We start from the raw sequence: 25,000 nt of genomic DNA, 5'->3' as shown, positions 1-25,000 counted from the left end.
GCGAACACGTAGCTCTCGAGCCGCATGCGGCTTCTGGCCAAAATCAATGCGGCTTTTTTGCTTCTTATCATATTTTGTATACTATGCGTAAACACCCTTCATACCACGTACAGATTCAAAGTTTGTCAATTCAACAAATTGGGGATTATCATAGTACTGCAATCTAAGGGTCTCCAACTCCGGTCCTCGAGGGCACATATCCAGTCTGTTTTCCATAGCTCCCTCCTCTACCACACCTGAATCAAATGATTAACTAATCAGCAAGCTGTCCAGGAGCTTGTTCGCGATGCTGATTATTTGATTCAGGTGTGTTGGTGGAGGGAGACATGGAAAACAGACTGGAGGACCGGAGTTGGAGACCCCTGCTCTAACCTAATGCTGTAAAGAACCGGTGTCAAAGTGGCGGCCCGGGGGCCAAATCTGGGCCGCCTCATCATTTTGTCCGGCCCGAGAAAGTGAATCATGAGTGCCAACTTTCTGTTTTATGATCAAATTCAAATGAAGATTATAGATGTATAGGGAATATTTCCTGTGTTTGCTCATTTTAAATCAATAATTGCAGATGATTTGTACTAATTTGAATGTCCAAAAATGATCTATTGATTAGCACGATCGAGAAAGCTGTCAATTTATTAATCGATTAATTTTGGCAGCCTAATTGGAAGACATAACGGCCCTCCGGATGTAATCGAAACTACCACGTGGCCCGCGACAAAAAATGAGTTTGACACCCCTGCTGTAAAGCATAAATGCCAAATAGAAATACTAGTATCTTGGCATTCATTTTACTGTATATAATACTTGTACAATCACACCGGCTTTTTGTTCCACGGACATTTTAACCAATGGAGATTGTGCTGAAACGAGGAGCACCTAACTGCAATCCCCTGGGGTCTCGTACTTGTGGCCCATGGGATAATATTTGTCGAACCTCATTTGCCTTCCAATTACAGTATTAGTGTCGCTTGTGTTTGCGACGGGCAATAAAATATAAATAAGTTTAAATAAAATGAATGGATTAAAAGATTAAAAGATGCATCTATTTTGGAGAAAAATATTTATTTAAATAGTAATAAATAAAATATATTTCAAAAGCACGAATAAAAACGAGTTTTAGATATGTTAATATCTATATTTGTGTAAGTACAATAGATAAAACATATTAATACGTTGAAAAAGAAGAAAGGCTTAAAGTCAAATATTAAATCATTCATGTCCTCACATACCTTGACATTTAAGGCTTAACTCTTTGGCAGCCAATAGATTTTAACTGGGATTTTAAATTGATTGTAGTCAGTTATTGCATTCAATAGCTGTTTTAAATATGAATGTATTTCTTTGACAAACTCCCACACCATAAATATAATCAGACCTGGCCTGGCAGTGAATAATAACTTCAGATAATGATAACATTTGCATAGATGTCCACCATAGTGACCTCTGTCCCTAAAAGGGTTAATATTATTCCCAGGTAAAATCAGGAAAATTTGAAAATCAGCTATACTACAAAATTTTCTGGCGCTTTCAAAACTATCATAACATTTTTTTGTTATTGCCATCATTTTTCATGAAGCCCCCCCCAAATGTTGTGGGCTGTGACCTACCATGATCATCATATAATTGCTTTCTATTCGCTGGCCACTTGTCTCCTCCTTCTGGAAAGGCACACAAACCAATCAGTAGATTATTTGGATGTATATGTGAAGGGGGGTGGGCTGTGAAGGAGGGGAGGGGGTCGTCTGCGCGTTTGCATCATTGCCTGTGACGGAAGGTGATAAGTGGGAGTGGGAGCTCGGAGGAGCCACAGTGCACATGAACGCTCGATCGGATAACTTGCTCGCCGTGGGACCACCAGGGAGAACATCCTACCCAACCACCATGTCCAGCAGGTGAGATCCCTTGATGGACTTGTTTCTCATCATAGTAATTTGACAGTATTTCATTATTTGATTTTTCCCGACCACGTGTGGTATTGGAAATAATCCCAATCCATCCACTCGCAGAGTTGTGTCCTTTAAAATTTGGATTTTTGGGGGGGATGCGAGGGGGTTTTTCTGTGATTGAATATAAAGAGGAGACACAAGACAGCAGATGGAGGGGACAAAAGGAGAAACGGAGTGAAAACACTGAGACAAAGGCTGTCCCTGAATCATTTCGGCAGCATCGGCCGGCCAGGCTTACTCAAAATACACACGGAGAAATGCACGGATAAAATTATAGTAATAACCTGAGGCTCAAACACCCATCTTTTCACCATTGGAATAAAAAAAAATGTAATCTTATTTTAGACTATAAAACAACTTGTTCAATTAGCTCTTCAAATCAAATGATGATGTCAAATAGATTGTAAGTCTCCCATTGAACATGAACTATCAATGAGAAAAAAATGACCATGATAATCTGAATCTGCTTAATCTAATATTTGAACATTTTTTTTCCTGATTTTAACAGTTTGAGGGCGGATCACGCCTTTCTACCTCGGTCCATGTGGCCGGGTGACGGCAAATTCTTGCAGCATCCCACCGAGCATCCCACCGAGCTTCCCACCAGCGTGGTGGTGACGCGCAGCATCCCCGCGGGGACCAGCTTCGGTCCTTGTGTGTTCCAACACACATTTTACGACACCGTTGCTTTCATCGCGCAGAAATCCAGCGACAGGAAAGCCAAGGGTTGCGCTTTCAGGGTGAGTTGGCTTCCAAATAGACCCCCACTTTTGCCAACTTTTTGCATCTGCGATAACCGGAGCGCACCAACAGGTGGACCCGGAGGCCATGTGCAATTCCGCCTTGGTGCTGTCGTTTCTTCGCCTGGTTCAGGCAGCTCGCAACGGAGAGGAGCAGAACACGGAGGTCTTTTTAAGAGGGGGGCAACTCTACGTAAGGACCACCAGACACGTTCAACAAGAGGAGGAACTGCTGGTCTGGTATGATCGGGAGCTGGGTCACCTCTTGGGTTTCACGGACATCGGCAGAGGTTCAAGTGAAGGTAAGCCGCAGTTATTGACTTCAATGGGTTTTGTTTGGGGGTCCATGCTTAAGAATTCTGCTCCATTGCTGGGCTTTGTTTTATCCAAAACAGGGGTGACGAACAAGTTAGACACAAAGAGCTAAAATTTTAAACTATGAGGGTTTAAAGTCCCACACCTTACGTCAGAAGCAGCATAAAAAATGCAATATGCCAAATTCTTTTTAAAATATAATTTATTATTTGTTTTTAATGGGCCCTGAATGAATTTGAGTGTGTTTTAAGAGAGACTAAAAATAAGAGAAACATGAAACGAGGCAAAGAGCCACAGTATATATACAAAATATGGTAAGAAGCCAATGGAAAAGATAAATGGGAAAGTCATACCAATTGAACACTTAATCAGCTCCTTTTTAAAGCTATTTGGGTCATTTGCATGGTGTTATGGGGTGCAACATGGTGGATGAACTGAAACGTTTCAAAAGTCCTGAATTTCTACTATTTGCAAAAAAACGCCTATTATGAACAAATACACAGCTCATTCACAATTTAATAGAATTGAACTTATTATTGTAATGTTTTATTCGAAGAACAATACCTGTTTTTTTTTTCACTCAAGACTTGTTATTGCTAAGGCTTGTGCTAAAATATAATGTCAATTCCGAACCTCACAATACAGATTCTTTGGAAAACCATGTGTTATTTGCTTATCTTACCAATTCTGGCATGATTTAATTCAGTCCAACAAATTTAATTTGGTATTTTTCCACGTATTAAAAATGACTTACAGTTAATCAAAAGAAATCAAAACAAAATATCATTTGTACATTTTTGTTTTTGCTGAAACATTTCAGACATTTGACTGAAAACCTTTTTCCCCCCAAAAAGGTGACAATGTTAATCCTTATTTTGTGATTCCATCTGTTTGATCGGATCCTCGCTTAACCAAACGATGTATTGATCCAGATTGCTGTATCGTTTCTGCCTTAATAAGATATTTAGGAGACATTACTGTATCACAGCATTATGCAATTGATACCAATCATATTAGTGATGTTTTATCTGCACTTGCTAAAGTGCAATATTGTCTCCATTTTCAGCCTTTACAAAAAATGGAATTCTTATATTTAAAACAAAAATCAGCATGGGTTTAGCATCTCTTGATATTGAAATGCTTGTTGAGAAAAGCACTTTATTCAAGTGAAACATTTAAGAGGAAGTGCAACACGCCCGCCCTTAACTCAGACTGCATTATTTAAGTATTTTGTTTGAACATTTTCCCTTGGTTTGTTCTATTGTATTTTATGGATGGCTCTTTGTTTCCGCTATGGTTGTTTTTCAGTACGCTAGTAAATAAATTAGAGTTGAGAGCTTTTTTGTTGTTGCAGATTTTAATTGAATACTTCCACGTTTTGTTTTGCAGAGTTCAAATGTGTCAGGTGTGAGCAGGTGTTCAAGAACGAATATCCCTTCCTGGCTCACTGCCGTTTTCTGTGTCACCAAATCAAGAGTGACGCCTTGAGCCGCGACTTCCGCGAACACAAGCACGTGGAGGTCAAGAGGCCGCGTCGCGTAACAGATTTCCACAACATCGCCAGGGATATAGAACATAAAAAATCAGACACCGACGATGACACTTCCCACGGCGTAAAGCGTAAATTCCAGGAAACAGTTTTCCTCAAAGGGAGGAAAACAGTCCTGTTGGAGAAAACCAACATTTCAAATGACGACAACATTACGCAGCTGGCTAAGATCCTGGATGATGGAGGAGACGCGTCTGACTCAACCTTGAAAATAAAACCTGACAGAACCAAATCGGATCACTTGGGATGTAAAAATGTGACGTTTGGAGAGCCGAGGGAAGCCATATTGACTATTACGCATGAAAAATTGTCCGGGACGGATGCAGGGGAGAGCTCTGTTTTGCGCTCAAGCAGCAGTAGCGCTTTTTCTTTATTCAACTCCGGCTATCGAGAACAGAGAAGCGCTTTTTGCAAACCCAGTAAAAGGATCTCTGCCGATGAACTGCATCATAGTAACCCAACGACGGCGCCATCGAATGGCCTGGAGGAAATGAGAGAGCCCTTCGCACCCAGGACTGTTTCCGGATACAACAACCCGATGGCTCCCAGGATCCTTAGCGGTGACATTCACGCGCTGCCTTCCCCGCTAGCGCTTAACAGCGCCTTTCATTACGCACCGGAGCACTGGTCAAGAACCGCTCGGGTCCAGTCCATCTCGTCCCTGACCGTCCTTCCGCCCAGCTTCACCTCCTTCGGCGTGTCCGTGCAAAACTGGTGCGCCAAGTGCAACCTGTCTTTTCGCATGACTTCTGACCTCGTCTTCCACATGCGCTCCCATCACAAAAAAGAATTCGCCGCGGAGTCCCAGATGCGGAGGAGGCGGGAGGAGAAACTCACCTGCCCCATCTGCCACGAATACTTCAGAGAGCGCCACCACCTGTCCAGGCACATGACATCACACAACTAAGAGCTCACATGGCAGAAGAAAAAAATATTTATTCTTTTTTTTAAAGGTCTAGAGACTGGGATTCAGAATGAAACTTTAGTATGTAACAGTGAATGTAGAACAAGTGGAGTAAATAGCAGATGTCCGCAAGGGGGCGGCAAAAGTACACGACCTCGAAGCATCTTGACTGTCCTTCAGGCCTGTGTTTGATAGTGTGAAGATGACTTTGTGCCTTAAGGAACTCAGGATGGAAAATTGAAGGGATGTGTGGAGGACAGCTCTTGATTGTCACGCATATCTTGAAGCCGTCCTTTTCATTATTATTTTTATTTATCCATCTGCTTTGTACATGCAATGAGTGTTTGCACCTTTAAAGATATAAACATGTCAACATGAAATAAGATGTGTTAAGTGTTTTTTCCCCCCTTTTAAGTATAAATATTGGTTTTGAATTTGAAGAATAAAGACATTAAGGACGACCAGTAGTTAATATATTTATATATATTATATATAGGTTAGGCAAACACTAGCCAATCAGTTGTACGTATGTAATATGTGACACCACAAAGTCGGTAGATGGTTTTACCTGTTCATTATCTGCGAGCGTGCCCTGCGATTGGCTGGCCACTGATTTACGGTGTCCTCCGCCTGGTGCCCGTAATTAGCAGGGATAGGTTCCAGGACCCCCCACACCCCTTGTGAGGATAAGCGGTTTGGAAAATGAATGAATGTATTCATTAGGTAGGTTCATTCACTAATATAGAACTGCCACAGATATACTGAGATGTGAAGAATTTTGCTGCATCATATTGTTGTTTCCTCATTGAACAATATAAAATATTAGCAGTACTTTCAGTATAATGCAGTGCATTTCTACACCAAACTACAACAAAACAATTTGTCTGATAGTGTCAATCAAAACTGACTGTTATTGATTACCTAGTGGGATCTAATATAGTATGTAGGTGAGGTAACTATGAGGATATCATGACCTAGTTGAACCTTCACAGCATGAAAACATGAACTGCAAACTGTTGAAGCAGAAACAAAAATCCTGATTTCCTTCTTGAGCAAAAGAGGTCAGCTTCTGGGTTTAATAGTTTATTATCATTATCATCCACAACTTGAATCAAAGCCATACACGCCATGATTTCATGGTCCTAAATTTTATTTCTTCCCCTTATTGTTGATATTATGGCCGTGAACATGCATTCCTATGAGGCAGGGAGAAGACCTTTGTGCTCAATTGAATGTCAAATCTTCCATTTTATCATTGTCTTTGGCTGTGAAGGATGTATAAAACCACATATTAAGAGTACTTGTTTCAAAACACTGTACATAAATAACACCTAAATTTTATGACCCATTTTGTGAGATTACAAGTTTATAAAAATGCCTTTACTGGTGAGCAGTTGATTGCTCATCCCTTACTTTCGGTGCAATTCAATGATTCACACTCTTCAGGATTAAGATATAGATCAAATCCGAATGTTCTTGTGTAACAAGTAGAAATTTTCAAGTTAGGGCAGTAGTGGATTGCAGAGGGGTCACCTCTTCACTAATTTGGTCTCAAAACAAGTGCAATTAGTTGATTGCTCGACGGCTTATTCAGTAGAAACCTGAGTGGTCAAACTGCGCTATTGGTTGGTTGAAAGGAAAACCTGGACCTACATTTCCCACAACTGTTTTAGACTAAGCTTTTGCCGTTAAGTTGTAGATCTTGTTTCTAATGTCTCTGAGCTTGGTGGCCATGTGACGTTTCAGCCCAGACAGAAAATCCTCTGAGGTTCACCAATGGCTTTCCGCCACTTTTTTCTTAATTGAAAAGTCATTGTGGGGGCGGAAACTAATATTTTCTTCTTGGTTTCTGGCTTGGTTTTCTAGACATTGAGTTATGAATGCGGGCTTCAGCTGTGGTTTTGTCGACTGGAACTGACCACTGTATACGTACTTTCCTGTGACTGATTGTGGTTGACACCGGACCCACGTTGTAATAGCAAAATGTGGAACCAGATTGTAAAACTGTTCAGTCAAGAAACCAGGGGAAAAGAAGTGAACCTGGATGTGTCATTCATCTAAGTTTGATTTACAACGACTGTCATCATGATTGTTTAAACACCATTTAAACTGCCATTTTGTACTTAAAAAACAGTTTTAAAAACATTTAAGAACATTTCATTATGTTACAATAACAGTTAAGTTCATAAACTTCTTTCGCAATAATATAGTAACCTGCTCCAATAAATAAAATTGGCACATTTAGAAAAAAAAACAATTTTATTCCGGTACAGTGAATACACTGCATATTTACAATGACACTGACAAAATAAAGTGTATAGTGAATACTGTACATCACAAAGGGACAGACATACATATTTGCATTGCTTTTCTTTAAAAAAAAATCTGCTCTGGTGCAGTTTCTTGGTATCAGCATTAAATATACACAGTAGTTATTGAGATTAGTACTTGAATTTATGCCTGGCATTAAAAAAACAAACACAGTAAGTCCTACAACTCTTATCATACAATGAAACCAATACTGTACACTAAATGTCGGATGTTGAAAAACATTGAACAAAGCGAATGACAACATACGTTTGCTATTGATATGATAGTAGTTAACCTGGCTGTCAAAACAGTTTAGATTTACACAGGCATACTTCCCGAAAGACCTCTTGACTGCAGTAAACAGAATTATCTCTCACCAAATGCTTACGACATAAAACAAAATGAGTGTCCGGTGTTGGCAAAGCCAATCTTCAAAGCTTGTTGTTGCAAACAGATGTGCCGCTCAATGTCAACTTTTTGCACACCAAAAACAAAGTCATGATAGCGGAATAATCAAAACCCTTTGTTATTTCATTAATGGTTTTAGACATGAAGGCTCCCTCTTCAAGAGCAAAATTTCTCCACATTTTATGCAATCCTTCAGATAGTCCATTGAGGAGAACATCCTGTATTTAGAATTGGGGGTGGGGGTGTTGAGGGTCCTTGGTTGGATAGAGGAAGTACTCTCCGTTTTGAAGTTCAAGTGGCTGACGTCTTAATTAGCACTTGTCTGTTTCCTCCATCAACCATTAATCCACCATGGCCACATCAGTCACATTATTTGCTGGACAACAGACGGTGGAACCTTTGGTGCGGTGGGGGGCCAAGGATAGGTCAAGAAGGGGGGAAGGGAAGGTATCTTGAAGTGGAATCTTCCTGCCTTTGTAGTCACTTCTTTTAGAACAGTGGTGCCTTATAGGCTTGTTTTGACAGTTTCCCCCTCCCCACAAACCTCGTAGAGCGCAAAAAAATATCAGACAAAATATATATTTAAAATACATAAAATAGTGTTGGATTAAATTACTCATTTAGATAGCTACATTTTAGTTGTTCATAATTTAAACATATGTACAAAGCAGTGAAAAAAATACTTCTGTTTTCATGATAATACTTTAGAGTAGAAATTCCAGAGGTGATTTTTTTTCAAATACATGGTAATGTACGGTATAATGCATCATTGGCAAAGTGGTATATAATAAGAGGTGACTTGATAATGATACAGCTGTACTACAATGTACCCTAGCATAAATAGAGAAATAGGTTTATACGTTATCCGCGTTCACCGTGATTTTTTTCATGACAGTTTTGTTTTGTAGCGACAAATGTAATTATTGTTCCTTCTGCAGAAAAAACACATTCTCCATGAGTTTTTTTGTTTGTTTCACTCAAAAGCCTTCTTTTTTCTGTCCATCATCAACCATTTCATCTGCAGGAGCAGGACTGGACAGACATATTGGGGTAAATCTTGATCACCAGATCCTTAGATTCTTCCCGGTAGAGCACTGCCAGAGGACTCATCCTTTCCGGTACACAGCAGGGCTCCGGGACCCCGGAAATGATCCCAACAGCTCGCACGATGCTTTGGATAGTGGCATGGTTGGAGGGCCTCGCCACCTGGTGATGGACAAGAGAGAATGTGTTTGAATTCAAACCAAACAAGACAAAGCAACTCTCATCTCTTTGTTTGTGTTCTTACCTTAGACATGGGGAAGCCACACGTTCCTGAGCAGTAATAGGCATTAAAGGCCTTGGGTGCTATGACCCAATCACTCCAACCAATGTCCGCAAAATCCACTCTGAGGTTCTTCCTAGAGCAGCCGTGGTGCCGAGTGTCCCCCCACTGCCTTCTTCTGGCCTTCCGCATTGTTTCATCATCAAAATTCAATACGGGTGAACGGGATTGATGGGAACTTCCTATACTCTGCTTCCTTACAGCTTCATGTCTGTGTTCTTGCCTTCGACTGTCCACCAACTGGGTGAGTCTTTCTTTGTGTCTTCTCACACCTGAGTCTTCAGATTTGGACCTTTCTTTATTATTTCCTCCACTGCCTTGATGAACCCCTTCCTCGTGGCTCTTTCTTTTCTTCTCCTGCTTCCCAGAGTGAAGTTTTGATTTGATGGCCGGGTACCACGAGCTTTCCCAGAGGTCGTCCTTCCTGTATTCATTAGACCTGTAGTCGACCTCGGGCAGTTCATTGTTGTGAATGGAGTCTGTCGCTTCCCTCCTCGCTCGTCCTTTCAACTCTGGCGAGAAATTGGGTCCATGCAGGAGGTGGGGGGACCGCAAGGGTTCTCCACCCTCAGATGACGGGTCGTACCTCTGAAGACTTGGCGACACGCTGTTTGGCTCTGCCAAGGCCAGGTCATCGGCATAGACTAAAAGGTAGGGCATTCGGAAGTCCTCTGATTTCCTCGGGTATTGCTGCCCTAAGTCCAACTCCACTGACACAAGGCGATGACCCTTGTCCCTCGCCTCCTTTATGACCTGGGTCACGTCTTTCATCTGCCACACCCCTCTCCTGTGGGGGTGGAAGGTCACATTGCCTAGGAATGACCCGTTTGACCCAGAACTGACTCCCGACTCTGAGGAGACGGCACGAAGGAGGAGGCTGACAGACGGCGATGGCTGCGTGGCAGAGGACCGGCAGGATGTGCTCTTGAAGCGTTTGCAGAGCCACGCTTTTTGAGGAGGGAGCCGTCCTAGCAGGAAGTGGAATGTGGCAGAAAGGATGACCTCAGAGTCCTGCAGTGCTGTAAGGTTTAGGTGGTACACTGTCTTGAGGTCAGAGGGCACTGCAAAGACAGTCCATCAGTCAGTACGCATGCCAATGTCATCACTCTACATTCTGAGTAGACTTTTTGCTATTAAAATCATCGTTTCTATATTCTACTAGTACTTTTATGATTTGTTCTTGTGTGATATTATTCAGAACGGATCATTCTATCGCTAAACTGTATTAACACAGAGGTGGACCAGCACGCTTGTGAGGATAAGCGATTCAGAAAATGAATAGATGAAGGCAGGGGAAGAAAAATACCACTTCAAAAATTTGTATTTCTTTTAAAAAACATTTACTTATAGCAAGTTAAAGACTGCCAATATAACAAGTAAAAATAGTCTAAAAATAGTCTTTGTATTATAGTGAAAGTTTACTTTTTAAGTGATTGTATCTTATTTTAAGTGAAATTAGATTTTACTAGTAACTAGACATTATTGGAAAGACTGATTTTTTGAAGCATAAAGTCAGACATACAGTACACATTTGTAGAAAAAAAACACTCGTCCATGAATATAATATGATTAAATGACCAAACAATGTAATTATTGTTCAATGTAATGACAATTCTTACACATTTGTTTTTTCTTTAGACCTGCTCATGAGTGATAATATACAGTGTTTCTATCAAAAATACACAATTTATTAAAACAAACACAAAAGGTATCATACTAGAACATATTGTTTTGCAAGTGAAAGGTGCTTCCATGTTTTTGTTTTAGCATGGTGCAATCAGTCAATATTTGTTTTACATTCCCCTCTATTCCTGAAAGTTAGTTTTGGACAAGTTAGCGGGAAAAAAACTGTTTTGCATCAGTATGGTGATCAAAATCTTTTCCAAAACAGGAATAGAATTGCACCTGGCAACATAATCTCATCTGAACTTTAGTTTTGACTGAAAAAGATGTGAAAGTACACCCGAGATCTGTACATTGATAAGAAATTATGCTTCACACAATCTGAAGTGGTGCAATTAAACACGCTCCCTCGTTAAAGCCTTGTGTTACCCCAGCAGACTGAATGGCTGGGACGTGACAGCAGAAGCCCCTCTGTAAGAGGAAACAGGCTCTGGGGGATGTGGGTGGCAGGGGTGGTGGTTCAAGCAGGGAGCTCTCCAGATTCATGATGAACATTAACTTCAACAGCAGACTTATTGTTCATTGTGTAAGAGTTCAGCGGAAGTATGGACTGACTCAGGAGATATACATTACCTCAGATTCAGCCTGCATATGGAAATGCTTACCTCAAGCTTCGCCCTAAGCCTTTTAATACAGCCTGCACCCACTGGCCATGCAGGCACCGCGACACAATCGACTGTTTTAACAGCTCTTTCATTGTTGTGAAAAGTCCCTCACATCTCTCCTTAGATTACACCAGGCCATCGCAGTCAAAATACGCGCCTGTTATGTTACGCTACGTGAGAAGTACATGGGATATAAATGAGTTATAAAAACAGCATCAGATGTGCTGTGACTAAGCTCCCCCTTGGCACCGTGATGTGGAGACACACATGTCCCTGGAGCCACAACACAAACACACGACCCATGACAATGACACTCGCAGGCGCCACTCTGCGGTTTCACCAGACATAAAGTCGGGCATGGCTTGTGGGGTATCAAAGGCGTTTTTTTTTCTCGTGAGGGTAATGGATCAGACCCTCAGCAGAGAGGAGGCAGCTGCCGGATGGTCTCGGCATCATTTAAATGTATTCTCGGACTGTTTCAAAACAATTAAGACTATTTAGAGCGCCCTGAATCATAGTAACTTATATACTGTCTACCTGGCCATAAAATTAGGTACACTCTCACAAATGAATGAGTTCCAATACTCAAACAGACTCCTATCAAAATTAGCTCAGTTTGTGAGGTATAATTGTAATTGTAAGCATATTTAACAGTTTAGCTGTGTTTTACAATTTCTAGGACTTTATTTAACTCATTCATCTGCAAGTTATCATCTTATTAATCAATTTTACGCCGTATGATGTGCTTCACACTTCTCAGCTGCAGTCCCAATATTTACAGTATACTTTTGTATTGTTCAGCACATTTTTTTATAAGTGTAATTGTGGTTATAACATAGTGCTGAAGTGTTGGTGATGTAATCCAGATTCTGGCCTTTCCGTGTTGTGTTGTCTCTAGGCTTGTGGGGTTTTTGAGAGGGTCTCATTCCAGAAACATGCATTTTTACTTTCACTTTGATCATTAGGTATTAACAGGGGAATGTTTGTCTGTGTGCCCTGCACTCGACTGCCAACCAGTGTGGAATGCATGTACCCAGCTGGTTTAGGCGTCCGTTCACACATGTCCGTCATAACGATAAGTGACATAGAAAATCTTTGGATGGATGTCAAATGTGTCGTTTAACTTTTTGCTGGTGATAAAAGTCAGATCCATCGAATGATCATATTTTAGGATCATCAACAGCAATAGATGTCCAAACCATTTCAACTAGGAGGGCTGCCAGTATCTCCCAATCAAAATGGACTGGACCTGTATTGCCATCTAAGGCATTCAATTTGTATTTGTAATGCAATAATATGAACATACAGTGACAATCTGAGGGAAAAAAGCCCAAATTAAATTAGTTTGTGGTGGTTTAGTTTTGTCCAATGTGCCTGCTGTTTAACATTCATTGCATTCAACAACATTTGAGTCGACTTACTCTGTGTTACTCTGAAGCTCCTAACCGTGTTGCCCTCTTTCAGACGCTGTTCCCTGTTGCTCCTCTCGTGCAGTTTGGACATGTGTTGGAGGAGCGCATCCTGATCCGAATCACCTGGAAGGAAGCCTGCAACCTGCGCGCTCCTGGAGCGCGCCTGCTCCAAGATCCGAACCGACGCGACACCGACGAAACACTTGAACACCAAAAGGGGCAGGTGCCGGGAGAACATGGTTCAACCTGCCGTTTAAATTTGGGGGCAAATCCACAAACAGCGATATCGTGAAGGACAAAAATAAAAAAGTGGATTCCAGTTGTCTTCTTATACTCGATGCGCACGCGGAATATGCGTGTGAAACGGCTCCAATAGTCCGATCCGAGCAGCTACTTTTATTTCCACGTACGCGCGCACGTGTGTGTGTGAGGCTTGTCGGAGGAGTGCTGACGTACACTCTAGTGGGGCCAAAGAGCTCTCTGTTAAGCCCTCATATGCAACCAGCAGTGGAGGTCATGATGCTGACACCCCGCCCCTCTTTCTCCTCTTTTTCACATGGTGTTGATGATGATTCTCTAGGTTTTGTGTTTACACAAGGGGTCTCCAACCACTGGTCCGTGGACCGCTACCGGTCCGCAAGCCGCCTGGTGCCGGTCCATCAGGGTAATAAATATTAACGTTTTCAATCTTGCCCTCCTACTTCAAATGAGAAAAGTTGTTATAATAATAATAACAAGGAGACGGACAACCATTCATGGTCACACTCAAAGCAAGGGGCAATTTAGTGTCCAATCAGCCTACCATGCATGTTTTTGGAATGTGGGAGGGAACAGGAGTTCCCGGAGAAAACCCACACAGGCCCGGGGAGAACATACACACTCCACACAGGTGGACCGACCTGGATTTGATTTTCATTCTTACTGCTTCACATGAAGTATCAGGTTGATAAAAAGCCTGACTCGAGTACAATAATATTCACAGAAGCAGGGCCGATTTTTGCTATGGGCAATGTGCACGACTGCCCAGGGTACAATCTATTTGGGGCACACTACCCCTGCCCTATTGAGTACAAACAGCTCAGTAAAATTAAATGGTTTGGTCAGGTTACATTTGTGTATATATATATATATATATATATATATATATATATATATATATATATATATATATATATATATATATATATATATATATATATGTTGTCCTGTTTTGCTTAACTGATACTATATGAAAGAAGAACTGTTTGTATTGAAGCATTCATTCATTCATTCATGGCCCCCCAGTGCGCCTCTTCTAAGAAGTGCCACAAAAATGTGACAGCGGAGATCTGCGTGTCACTTCATGGCTGCATATCATTCACACCGTCGGTTGTATTTATTTTTGCAAAACATGCACACGCAAATCTCACCTCAGAAAAAAAGGGGGATTGGGTACTAAGGCTTGCGGTGTGAACATAGCCTTTGAATAGAAGTCCAGCTCTGAACAGTGTAATGACACACTCACATACTTAACAATTAATGTTCATTTGTTTAGCTGAGCTCAAACAAAGCCACTGTTGAACCTTTGTGTGTGTGTGTTTCAACCGTCCAAACCCCAACATTTCCAACTTTATTATTTCCAGTAAAAGCTTTTGACAGTCTGCAGTCACACATAATTGGCATCGAAATACCCCTAATAATAGTGGCAGTAACCACCTAAGGGCTATTGTTCCTTAGTATCCTTACAGTCATCCTTTGGGTGTGTAGTATATATCCTTGGCTGGAGGTGAAAGACTAATTTTAAAGGTCATTTCTGTAAATTTGTCATTGAGAAACACTCGTGGTCTTGTTATTGCTGCCTTTAAAATAACGGCCATTTTCTACAATTCTTTACATACCTCCTGTTCATTTTGAAGTTATTTTCAGTGTCTCCATGTGAGTGTCCACAATGTCTGGAGCTTTTTAACAACAATGCTTGTTTTGTGGAAGCGGTGGTCTCCAGCAGAGAGGCTGTAACTAGCTGGGCCTCTCGGGTCACTGTCTGTCACTACCTCAACACATGCCTAAGTAGCACTTTTTTTCTTCTTTCATTCGCTTATCCTCACAAGGGTTGCAGGGGTGCTGGAGCCTATCCCAGCTGACTTCAGGCACAAGGCAGGGGACTGCCTGAATTGGTGGCCAGCCAATTGCAGGGCACAGGGAGACGGACAACCATTCACGCTCACACTCATACCTAGGGGCAATTTAGTGTGTTCAACAAGTCTACTCTGCATGTTTTTGCGATATGGGAGGAAACCGGAATACTCGGAGAAAACACACCCATCCCTAGGGAGAATATGCAAACTACACACAGTGAGGACCGACCTGGTATCGAACCGACGACCACAGAACTGTGAGGCCGATGCGCTAACCACTTGGTAATTCATTCATTCATTTTCAACACAGCTTGCCCTTGTCAATGTTGCACGTTCCATTTTGTTGTTGTATTTTCCAAATCCTCAAAATAAAAATGAATGAAAACAATCAGATTCCTTTATTGCAACAAAACATAATTCATTAATATTGTAATGAAGCTAAACTTGAGGCAGCACTGTACATTCTGTACAGAATTCACTGCAGCGAAAATGAACATTTAATCGTGAATGCTCATGATGTATTTGCAGCCAATTTAGTAATTTTGATAGTACGCTAAAATAGAAACCTACAGCATGTAGATTCATTATAAGGCTTATAAGAGGCTTTACATTTTTTCGCAGCTCCAAACATATTTGTTTTTTGGTGCAATATGGCTTTTTCAACATTTTCTGCCATAGACTGGTCAGTAGCCATACAATGAAATTGCCGACAAAAAATCCCTGACTTCTAATCTAAAGAAGTGCCTACTTTTCCAACATACCGACTTCCTCTGTACACATCCAAAACAACAGCATGAGAATGATTAAAAAGTCATCTTCAGTCTTCCAGATTTAAGATCTGGCACAATGATGACACCATGATTATTGTTTGACCTTTATAGTCCTGAATATTTAGGGCGGACCAAGATTAATGCTAGGCCTTATCTCCTTAAGATCATAGCTCACGGCATCAGGATTGTGTGGAAAGCAGTGAAGACAAATGGCTTTATGATAAAAGCTGGATTTCTACATTTAATCAAATACGAATATGACATACACAAACTCATTTAATGAGTGAAAAATGTAAATGTTGGAAACTTTCCAAGGTAAGTAAATATGAAAAAACAATTACTCAAGATAAAGGTCATGAAGCATAATAATGCCTGAATGTTTATCCAGCATGCATAATGACAGCATCCTAATCCAATGTTCTTAAAAGCACACTTTGAATGAGAACCAAAAAAGACTGAAACGTGTTCCATTTCCCAAAAAATCTCCACAAAACCTGTGCTCAGTAAGATGATTTGCAAAGCTTCAACATATTAGTCAATCAGCGTTTTCCAGTGCACAAAGCAAGGTCCATAACGGCATGCTTGGATTTAATGTGGAAGAACTTGCACAGAGCCAGGAACTTTAATACCACGAAAAAACAGGAAGATGAAGTCAATCAGCAATTGTGAACCAGACCCTTTCTCATATCCATCTCACTTTCACAAATGTTCTGTTGGATATAAATGAACAAAAATTCCCACATATGCAAACTCTTCCCAGGAGAGACAGGATCATTTCTTCTATTTTCACTTCCCCTGGTTTGCAGATCTACTTATACAGCACCAGACGTGAGGCTTAGACAGAACGTAATCCGTCATTTCGATGATGACGTGCCGGACCACTAAATCCAGGAGTCATGGGATGTGAGTGCTTGCTTGTTGCTTCCCACTACTTCGGCAGTGAAGTCCAAGTCCAGTTGGAACCTTCCACTCAGACTGTGTTTCTGGTCCGTGGCGTGTTAAAGCTTGTTCAACACGAAGGTCTCCTTGTAGGGCCGTCCAAGTCAAACAGGACTTGTTTTCTGCTCTCTGCGGGGGAATAGAGGGGCATGAGGAATTAATATTAACGTGCATCAGTCTAAAAAATTCTCCTGCTTTAACACCTAAAAATTGCATTGAGTGAGACATCAAAAAATCAACATGAGGGCTTTTTTGTGGGCTCCGAGGATTTAAAACTTATCACAAAAAGAACTAAATTTTCATCACTGAGGTTGTAAACAGAATAGGGCTGTGCACATTGGGGGATGGGCTCGCTTGGCAATGTCTTGAGCTCGTAAATATGAAGAAGTGGTAGTTGGAGTTAAATGTTGGCATGTGGTGTAATGTAACCTCCGCTTTTGTTTGCCCTTGACGAATTTTACATGTGGGCAAAACAACAGGTTGGGCTTTAACGCATACTGTAAATTCTTTCGTATTCGTTCAAGGCTGTTTTGGGACATTAATGATACTTCTGGAAGGTCACTTGAATAATTTGCAGTTATTCCTTTGTTTTTGTGTTATTGAGAAATTCACCTAACTGCAGTCTCAGTATTGTTTAATTATTTTTAGTGCAGTATTTCTCTATGTACAGTCTACGTATTCTATGTACCACATATGGTGGTCTTTGGGAAAAAAAATGAAGTTCCACGAGAGAATTTTTCAACTCAAACATCTCAATACTTTACAGCCAAAGTTATTCCCATTTTACTTTTCTTCATTTTCATCTTTGTTAATAAAGATAAACAATTGACACAATTGTAGCAATTGTGGAAGCTTATGAAATTTTGCCAAATTCTGGGTTGTGATCAAAGGGAAATAACACAGTAAAAACAATGAGGTCCATATAAATCTACAAGGGTGATGTGATTTGGACCTCTCCTTTCCCCAGTACTGTGCTCTACTGTATATATTTTAAATAAATTCAGACCATTGGAGTTGGAGCATAGTGTAGGGTGTATTTGGAGATGCTACAGCTCGTGAGTGGTCTTTTTTCTGTTTGGACTGAGTTTCAGAAGCAGAAGAAATAGAAAAGGAACCCTGTGTAAAGTCACCACCATTATACCAGTTACACACACTCTTGTAGTCAATTGATATAAAACAAGGAAACAAGGAACAAAACCTACATGAATACCACGCAAACTCCACACAAAAAGGTCGGAATCCACTAAACTGTGAGGCGGACGGGGTAACCACTCTCACGCCATGCCACATTAGGTAGTAATTGAATTCATTCATTTTCTGAACCGCTTTATCCGCACTAGGGTCACGAGGGGTGCTGAAGCCTATCCCAGCTGACTTCAGGCCAGAGGTGGGGGACACCCTGAATTGGTGGCCAGCCAATCGCAGGGCACAAGGAGACAAACAACCATTCACGCTCACACTCATACCTAAGGGCTATTTAGAGTGTCCAATCTGCCTACCATGAATCAGGCTGGGATCACTGGCTCCTGTCCCAAGCTTTTGCAAGGTGGGAGGAAACCGGAGTACCCGGAAAAACCCACGCAGGCCCGTGGAGAACATGCAAACTCCACACAGGTGGACCGACCTGGATTTGAACCCAGGCCTCCCACTATGAGGCCGACGCGCAAACCACTCAGCTGCCGAGCCGCCTAGTATATGAATCCATAAAATATATTTGAAATGTAATTCTTTTCACAGCGGTCTGTTGTATTATTATTTTACGTAGTGCATTTATATGAGAGGAAATTTCTTAGATAATTATTTTAAAAATTTAGTGCACACGCAACTTATGAGCTTCAGATATATTTCCCAAATGATTTACTGCTATAATTACTATAACCAAATGCAAACATTTGACAAATATTAGGATTTACAGCTGGATATTTATGCTTTTGTTATTTAAGTCAGTTAAGTCAAAAAGTTTGGAGGTGAGGTAATGAAAAACCAGCAATCCAGCCATGTGTCCGTCATTCTCTCACCTTTAAACGTGTGAACATGAAAAGGGCAAAAGTTAGTTTGTGTGTATGAGTGTGTGACTATGGAGACTGTAGTTATGGTAGGGGGGGATAACTCTGTGACCCATTCACATGGTTAATAAAACATTCATAGAAGGAGAGGAATGTTATGGTTTGTGTGTGCATACCCACATATATGTGTGTAATAGCATTAGAATGTGTGTGTGTGTGTGTGTTCTGGGGACTGTGATATTGGGCCTCCTGCAGTGACCCCACGAAGTGCACCATTTTGTTAGCAAACAAAGGGCCGGCTGTTCCCCCCCTCTTCAACCGTGGACTGTTCCAACACCACCGACCTTTCACCGCCAAGCTAACTAAATATTTCTCTTCCTGCTCTGAATTTGTCTCAATAAATGGGTTTATGTTTTGGGGTTTTCTTTTTCCTTTGGCTCTTTCAACTGAGGGCTCCTGAACACTCAGGTGACCCCCTAATCTCAAGCTTTGCGGTGGTGGATGTGGCGCCTTTTTGAACTGGGACGAGATCTGTGACATCCTGACTTTCTTGTGGAATAACATCCCAGAGTAAACTCACTGTGTGAGTATTATTTCATCTTTCAATGACACTTAACCAATTCCAATTCATTTGGCTTGCTTTGTGCTTTCAAGGCCTCTGGAAAGTATAGAGAGATGCGTTGTCCTCATCTTGGGATACTATTTTTTCTGTATACCACTTGAGAGCAAGGCAGTTGATTAAGCAAAATAAATAATATATGTATGTGTGTTTATGTTTTCACATGCAGAACTGACTATTATTAGTTGGACTTTCTGTCACTCAATGATCATGTTCTAACTACAATATAAATGCGCTCCTAATTCCTACATAAAAAAATCAAAATTAGGATGCAAGGGCCAAATTGAAATCCTTTCACTAAATAGAGGATTGGAATGAGTGGAAAAAAAGATTGTGATTTTTCAAAATGTGTTAATTTAGGGCAGTAGACTTATGACAATATGTAATCACTCAATGCCAGGCTTCATAATTAAAATTTATTTGATGCCTAGAACTGTCAATGGCAGTGCAATGGAACTACTAGTAAGAAAATAATCTCAAGGTATAAGTATATTTAAATACATGTGTACACTACTGATACAAATTGTGCAGAACCAAGAGAAATGTCCAATAACAGCAGTAGAGTACCAGAAAATCACAAACAAGCTATCACAATTCATTACATTGTATTCTCTAAGTTTATTGATGTCAAACAGAAAAAATAGTTTTGATGTCTATAATTATCAATGACAATTGCTTGGGGTCAATGAAAATTGGGCAGCCGGCTGCAGTTGGCCCGTGGGCTTTAGTTTGGACACCCTTGGCATAAATGAAGAGAGAAGAATTATAATTGATTTTCATTTTTCCCCCTAAGATCTGTAACAATTGAATAATTTTACATCATACAAAAGAAGACAAAATCTAGTGTAAAAATAAACAAAGAACTTTATTTTCTCGGACTGGGATACATTTGGCAGAGCCAGCCGCAGAAATCTGCATGCCGATGAGTGCGGAAATGAAGTTGCTGCCAATCAAAGCAGATGCTCTCAATTCTCAAATTAAATTTGGCGCACTCACATCTTTGCACTGAAGTACAAATCCATACAGACGCATGTGAGAATGGAAATTATAACTACTTTAGCCACTGGTGTGCCAATAAATAACGTAAACAAGTGTACAGAATAAGACGGTGATAACCAGTGGTAATATAAATTTGTCCGGGGTGCACCAATAAAGTCCACCAAACCTACAGAAAAAAAATGCTGTGGGCTGAGTAGTTATAAATTTAGGCCAATGCTAAGATGTTGGAACAGCTTTATGTTTTAATATCTCAGAGGATGATACCTAAAATGTGCATTTATGTCTTTTTTTCAGTGGAACCCTCCCAGAAACGCAATAAAATTGTAAGCGGCGACATGTTAAGCTCAAACTTTTTGACTGTTTAAAAAAGTCATTATGATCCAAACTCGAGTGATGAACATTAAGAATGAGCACACAAATCAAATGCCCCGTGTTTACAGGCAATGCATTGCATTGCAAGTCGAGTGTGAGGTGAGCAATGACTGCTGGTGTTGTGTTTATACTGACGCCCCTGATATTCATTACAGGCTGAGCTGTGTGCTGCCACTTCCTGAACATGTCCCATAGGCCCTGCGACCTCTGCTTAAACAGGGCTGCCCTGGCAGCAAGGAGGAAATTAAACACAAGATTGATTGGCTAAATCCATTAATTTTGCAGATACACTATGCGGCTCGTGACATTAGTGGTTGTCAAACAACATCCATAAAAAAATCAGCCCACTTGACAAAACAACACATTGTATTCTTATGATTTACGTGAAGACTGAGGTTTTATTTAATGAGGCCATCCTTGTAGTCCACATTTTTGACAGATAGCACAAAATAGCAGTTGAGAATGAGCTGGAGTAATATGACTAAAAACAATATCAAAGTAAAATGATTTGACATGGAGCGACCCGAAGGTTCTGAGTTAGTGTTCAATCCCAGGTGGAGTTTGTATGTTCTCCCCGGGCTTATGTGGGTTTTCTCCAGGTAATCCAGTTTCCGCCCACATCCCTAAAACATGCAGGGTAGACTGATTGAACACTCTAGCCTCTGGGTTTGAATGCAAATGTGAATGGTTGTCCATCTACTCATACCCTGCGATTAGCGGATTACCAATTCAGGGTGTCCCCCCGTGCTGCCCATAGTTGGCTGGGATAGCCTCAAGTACCCCCGCGACCCTTGTATGGAAAATGAATGAATGATTTGACGTCTGTGGTTCTTTAAGTTTCTCATAATTTGCATATGAAGGCCTGAGATGGGACAAACGTGCACATTTTCCAATGGGATGTGCTAATTCTCTGCTGTTTTACGAAAATGTGATACGCCCAAACACATTTAGTACAATATCCTGCTGAGATTCTCACAAGGTTTGTTTTCGTTGGGCCGACACATTCTCTGTGGCTGTAAGGCTCATTAAAAAAAAGCTTGTTATGCACATGTTCTAACGAGAAATCTGGTATGTAATATGAATTGGGAATATGACAGGGGGTTCTTAAACCCTACATCTTGAAGTATATGTCAGATTTACCATTAGCTCTAATTTGCTTCTTTCTATGCCATTTAAAAAGGCAGTGTGGCAATTGAGCCCCAGATCAAAGTCCTAATTTTAATATCTATTTCCCTTTTTTCAGCAGGGTTTTTTGCCATTTTGTTGCTAATCAACCTCTAATTGGATGTAACCGTTGCCATAGTCATAGTTGTGAGCTTCGGTGCGTTAAAAAAAAATCTGAGTGACTGAGTGATTGGTAACTGAAGGTCAGGAAATTAGAGATTGAAAAGAAACATTTTTCAATATTTCCAAGTCTTGTTGAATCAGTTTGAGATTTCTTGATTCTGGCAATCATTGACACAAAAGAAAACATTTCCATCCTCTGACTTTAAATGGGATCTGTTTTCTCTGGCAGTGAAGCCTATTGGATAAACGTACAGTAAGAGAGATTGGCAGTGTCCATTGTCGACCTGAATAAAAGGTTGTGGTTACGGCCAAAGCAGCGACCGCTCAATCTGAATGGCCTTTGTTGAATACTTCCTGAAGGGGAAATAATATTCCTTAAAATAGTTCTACGTTTCAGAATTACAGCACATTTACAGTAGCCGTATAACCCAGAGGGATCGTTATGAGACTTTATTTTACGGTACGTTTTATGCCTATTATGGGATAGCCCTTTACGTGTACAATGCATTTTCTGTAATATTACAGGCATATGATAACACTTTTGAGTGAAATTTAAGTTTAAAACAACTTCCTAGAGGACGACACACTGAGAAATGCTGGGAAAGAGCAATAAGTAATGAAACAGATTGGGCAGAACAAAAAAGTGAGCGTATAAGATACAAACCTTATCAACATTTTAGGACCATTTAAAAAAAGTAGCTAGACTTTACCTTTTGCACATTTGGATCTAAATGAGGTTTTAAGTGGAGATACAATACGCAAACGGAAAAAAGGGAGTGTGTCAAAATATATTGAAAACAGCAGCAACTGAAAAAGGCTATTTATCAACTGAGCAAAAGTTTAAGGCGTTCGCTTAAAAAAAATGAGAAAAAGTTCTCCAAACCAGATCAAAAAAAGGACACAGGACTCAGTAGTGAGCAGCTCTACCGTTATTGGTGATCATTTCCAAAATTGATGGAAGGTATTGGGAAAATAAATCTAAGTGGTGAAGATTAGTTCACGAAGGCATCAACTGTCTGGAAATAATGGCCATTTTTATAAACATTCCTTTCCCCAAATGTCCTTTAAGGGATTTAATTCAGGGGAACATGCTGGATAATTCAAAATAGGCTTTCCCTTCTTCCATTTTGTAAATTGTAAGTCTACTTAAGAGCTCATTACGGTCCAATTGTACAAAGGGCATTTTCTATCAAATTTTCAACTGCTCTTAAGATTTTGATCAGGTTTGTATTAACATCATTTATGAATTATTTAGTAAGTCATAGGTACAAAATATTTACATTCAGCTCTCATGTAAAATGAAAACTCAGTCATGGTTGGAAGTCTTTTTAATTCATGAGGAAATGAATGGAGTTCCCCTCCTGACTTGGTGGGCACAGTGGGGAAGCGGTGTCGGATGTTAGGGCACGTGTTCACGCTCATATTGAAACACACACGCAGGTCGCAACACCTGCAGAAGTTAATGCAATGATTCCAAACTGTGGCAAACTACTATTACAGATTGAAGCATTTAGCCATATAACAAAGTATGGCAAAGACATAATGCAATATTGATTGTGATATATATCGGGCAGTTCTTGCACAAAGAAAATATCTTCAGAGATGAATGAAAAACAGAAAACAATGTTTTTTTAAACTACTCTATTTTTTTTTAACTTTAAGTCAGACCTGAGTATAAGGCAGACCTGAGTATAAGTTTTTCCAGCCCAAAAAAATCACAATAAAGAGGAAAAAACAATATAGGTACAAGTTGCACTAGCATATAACTCGCATTTTTAAATAGAAATCTGTTAACATAACAGTTTTCCAGATAATCATATTCTAGAAAAGACAACATAACAGTTTGTCGGTGGGCAGAGAGAAAAAATACATATCGGCACTGGCCGAGCCAATCTATGAAAATAGTAATTTGCTTAATAATAATGATTGTACATGCATCTTGCCTGCCCTATTTAGCATCCATTGTCTATGATTGTGGCTTGCTTCAAACCAGAAGCAAAAAAAAGTTATATTTTTTTTACAAAAAGAAAAATTTATATTTTTTGGGTTGATCACTTGAAAAGGAACTTGCTGGGCAAAAAGTGTGGGGATGCCACCTGCAATGCAAACCTCTATGACGCATATGAATGATTTGAAAACACTTACATCACAGGTGTCAAATTGCTGGCCCATGGGCCAAATCTGGCCCGCCGCATCATTTTGTGCGGCCCGAGAAAGTAAATCATGAGTGCCGACTTTGTTTCAAGATCAAATTCAAATGATGATAGATGTACATTACATTTCCTGATTTTCCCCTTTTTAAAATCACTAATTGAAATTTTTTAATCATTTTTTTTCTTTTGTGTTTTTAGTTCAAAAAGCATTTTGGAAAATCTAAAAATAAATATATAAATATTTTCCGTTTTCCACTTTAATATTGAACATAATTTTTAAAAAAATATTTTGTTTCCTTTTGAAATAAAAAACATAATTAAAAGAAAATTTCCAATACTAAGAAAAAAAAGCTCAAATAAACATTGCTTTAGATCTATAAAAACTGACTATTTTAGGTCTTTTGATCCAGTTCTTTTAATCCATTTATAATAAAAATCTAAATATTAGATCTAAATTGGTCCGGCCCACATGAAATGGCGTTGACGTTAATGCGGCCCGCGAGCCAACCCGAGTTTGACACCCTTGACTTACCTGATGTCAGTAACAA

General features: G+C 40.2%; 2 protein-coding genes across 3 annotated transcripts; one reads left to right on the top strand and one right to left on the bottom strand.

Moving 5' to 3' along the window:
- Positions 1-1,776: 1,776 nt before the first annotated feature.
- znf488 (zinc finger protein 488) lies at positions 1,777-5,809 on the top strand. 2 transcript variants are annotated; one of them, XM_077613471.1, is made up of 4 exons: positions 1,777-1,889; positions 2,452-2,683; positions 2,757-2,985; positions 4,388-5,809. In XM_077613471.1, the coding sequence occupies exons 1-4, from the start codon at positions 1,813-1,815 to the stop codon at positions 5,452-5,454; spliced, it is 1,605 nt and encodes a 534-aa protein (XP_077469597.1). In that variant the 5' UTR covers positions 1,777-1,812; the 3' UTR covers positions 5,455-5,809. The 2 variants fall into 2 exon arrangements, with proteins under 2 accessions (XP_077469597.1, XP_077469598.1); XM_077613472.1 differs by having other exon boundaries at positions 1,821-1,889; positions 2,458-2,683.
- Positions 5,810-7,691: 1,882 nt separating this feature from the next.
- gdf10a (growth differentiation factor 10a) lies at positions 7,692-13,630 on the bottom strand. The gene is made up of 3 exons (XM_077614223.1): positions 13,203-13,630; positions 9,458-10,554; positions 7,692-9,375 (listed from the first exon to the last, which is right to left on the bottom strand). Exons 1-3 carry the CDS (start codon positions 13,429-13,431, stop codon positions 9,184-9,186), a joined length of 1,518 nt encoding a protein of 505 aa, XP_077470349.1. The 5' UTR covers positions 13,432-13,630; the 3' UTR covers positions 7,692-9,183.
- Positions 13,631-25,000: the final 11,370 nt, after the last annotated feature.

The sequence above is a fragment of the Stigmatopora argus genome, chromosome 11 (assembly GCF_051989625.1).
Source record: "Stigmatopora argus isolate UIUO_Sarg chromosome 11, RoL_Sarg_1.0, whole genome shotgun sequence".
In the NCBI taxonomy this organism is placed as follows: Eukaryota; Metazoa; Chordata; class Actinopteri; order Syngnathiformes; family Syngnathidae; genus Stigmatopora; species Stigmatopora argus.
Note: the sequence above shows the minus strand (reverse complement) of the source record. Positions and strands in the feature narration are given on the sequence as shown.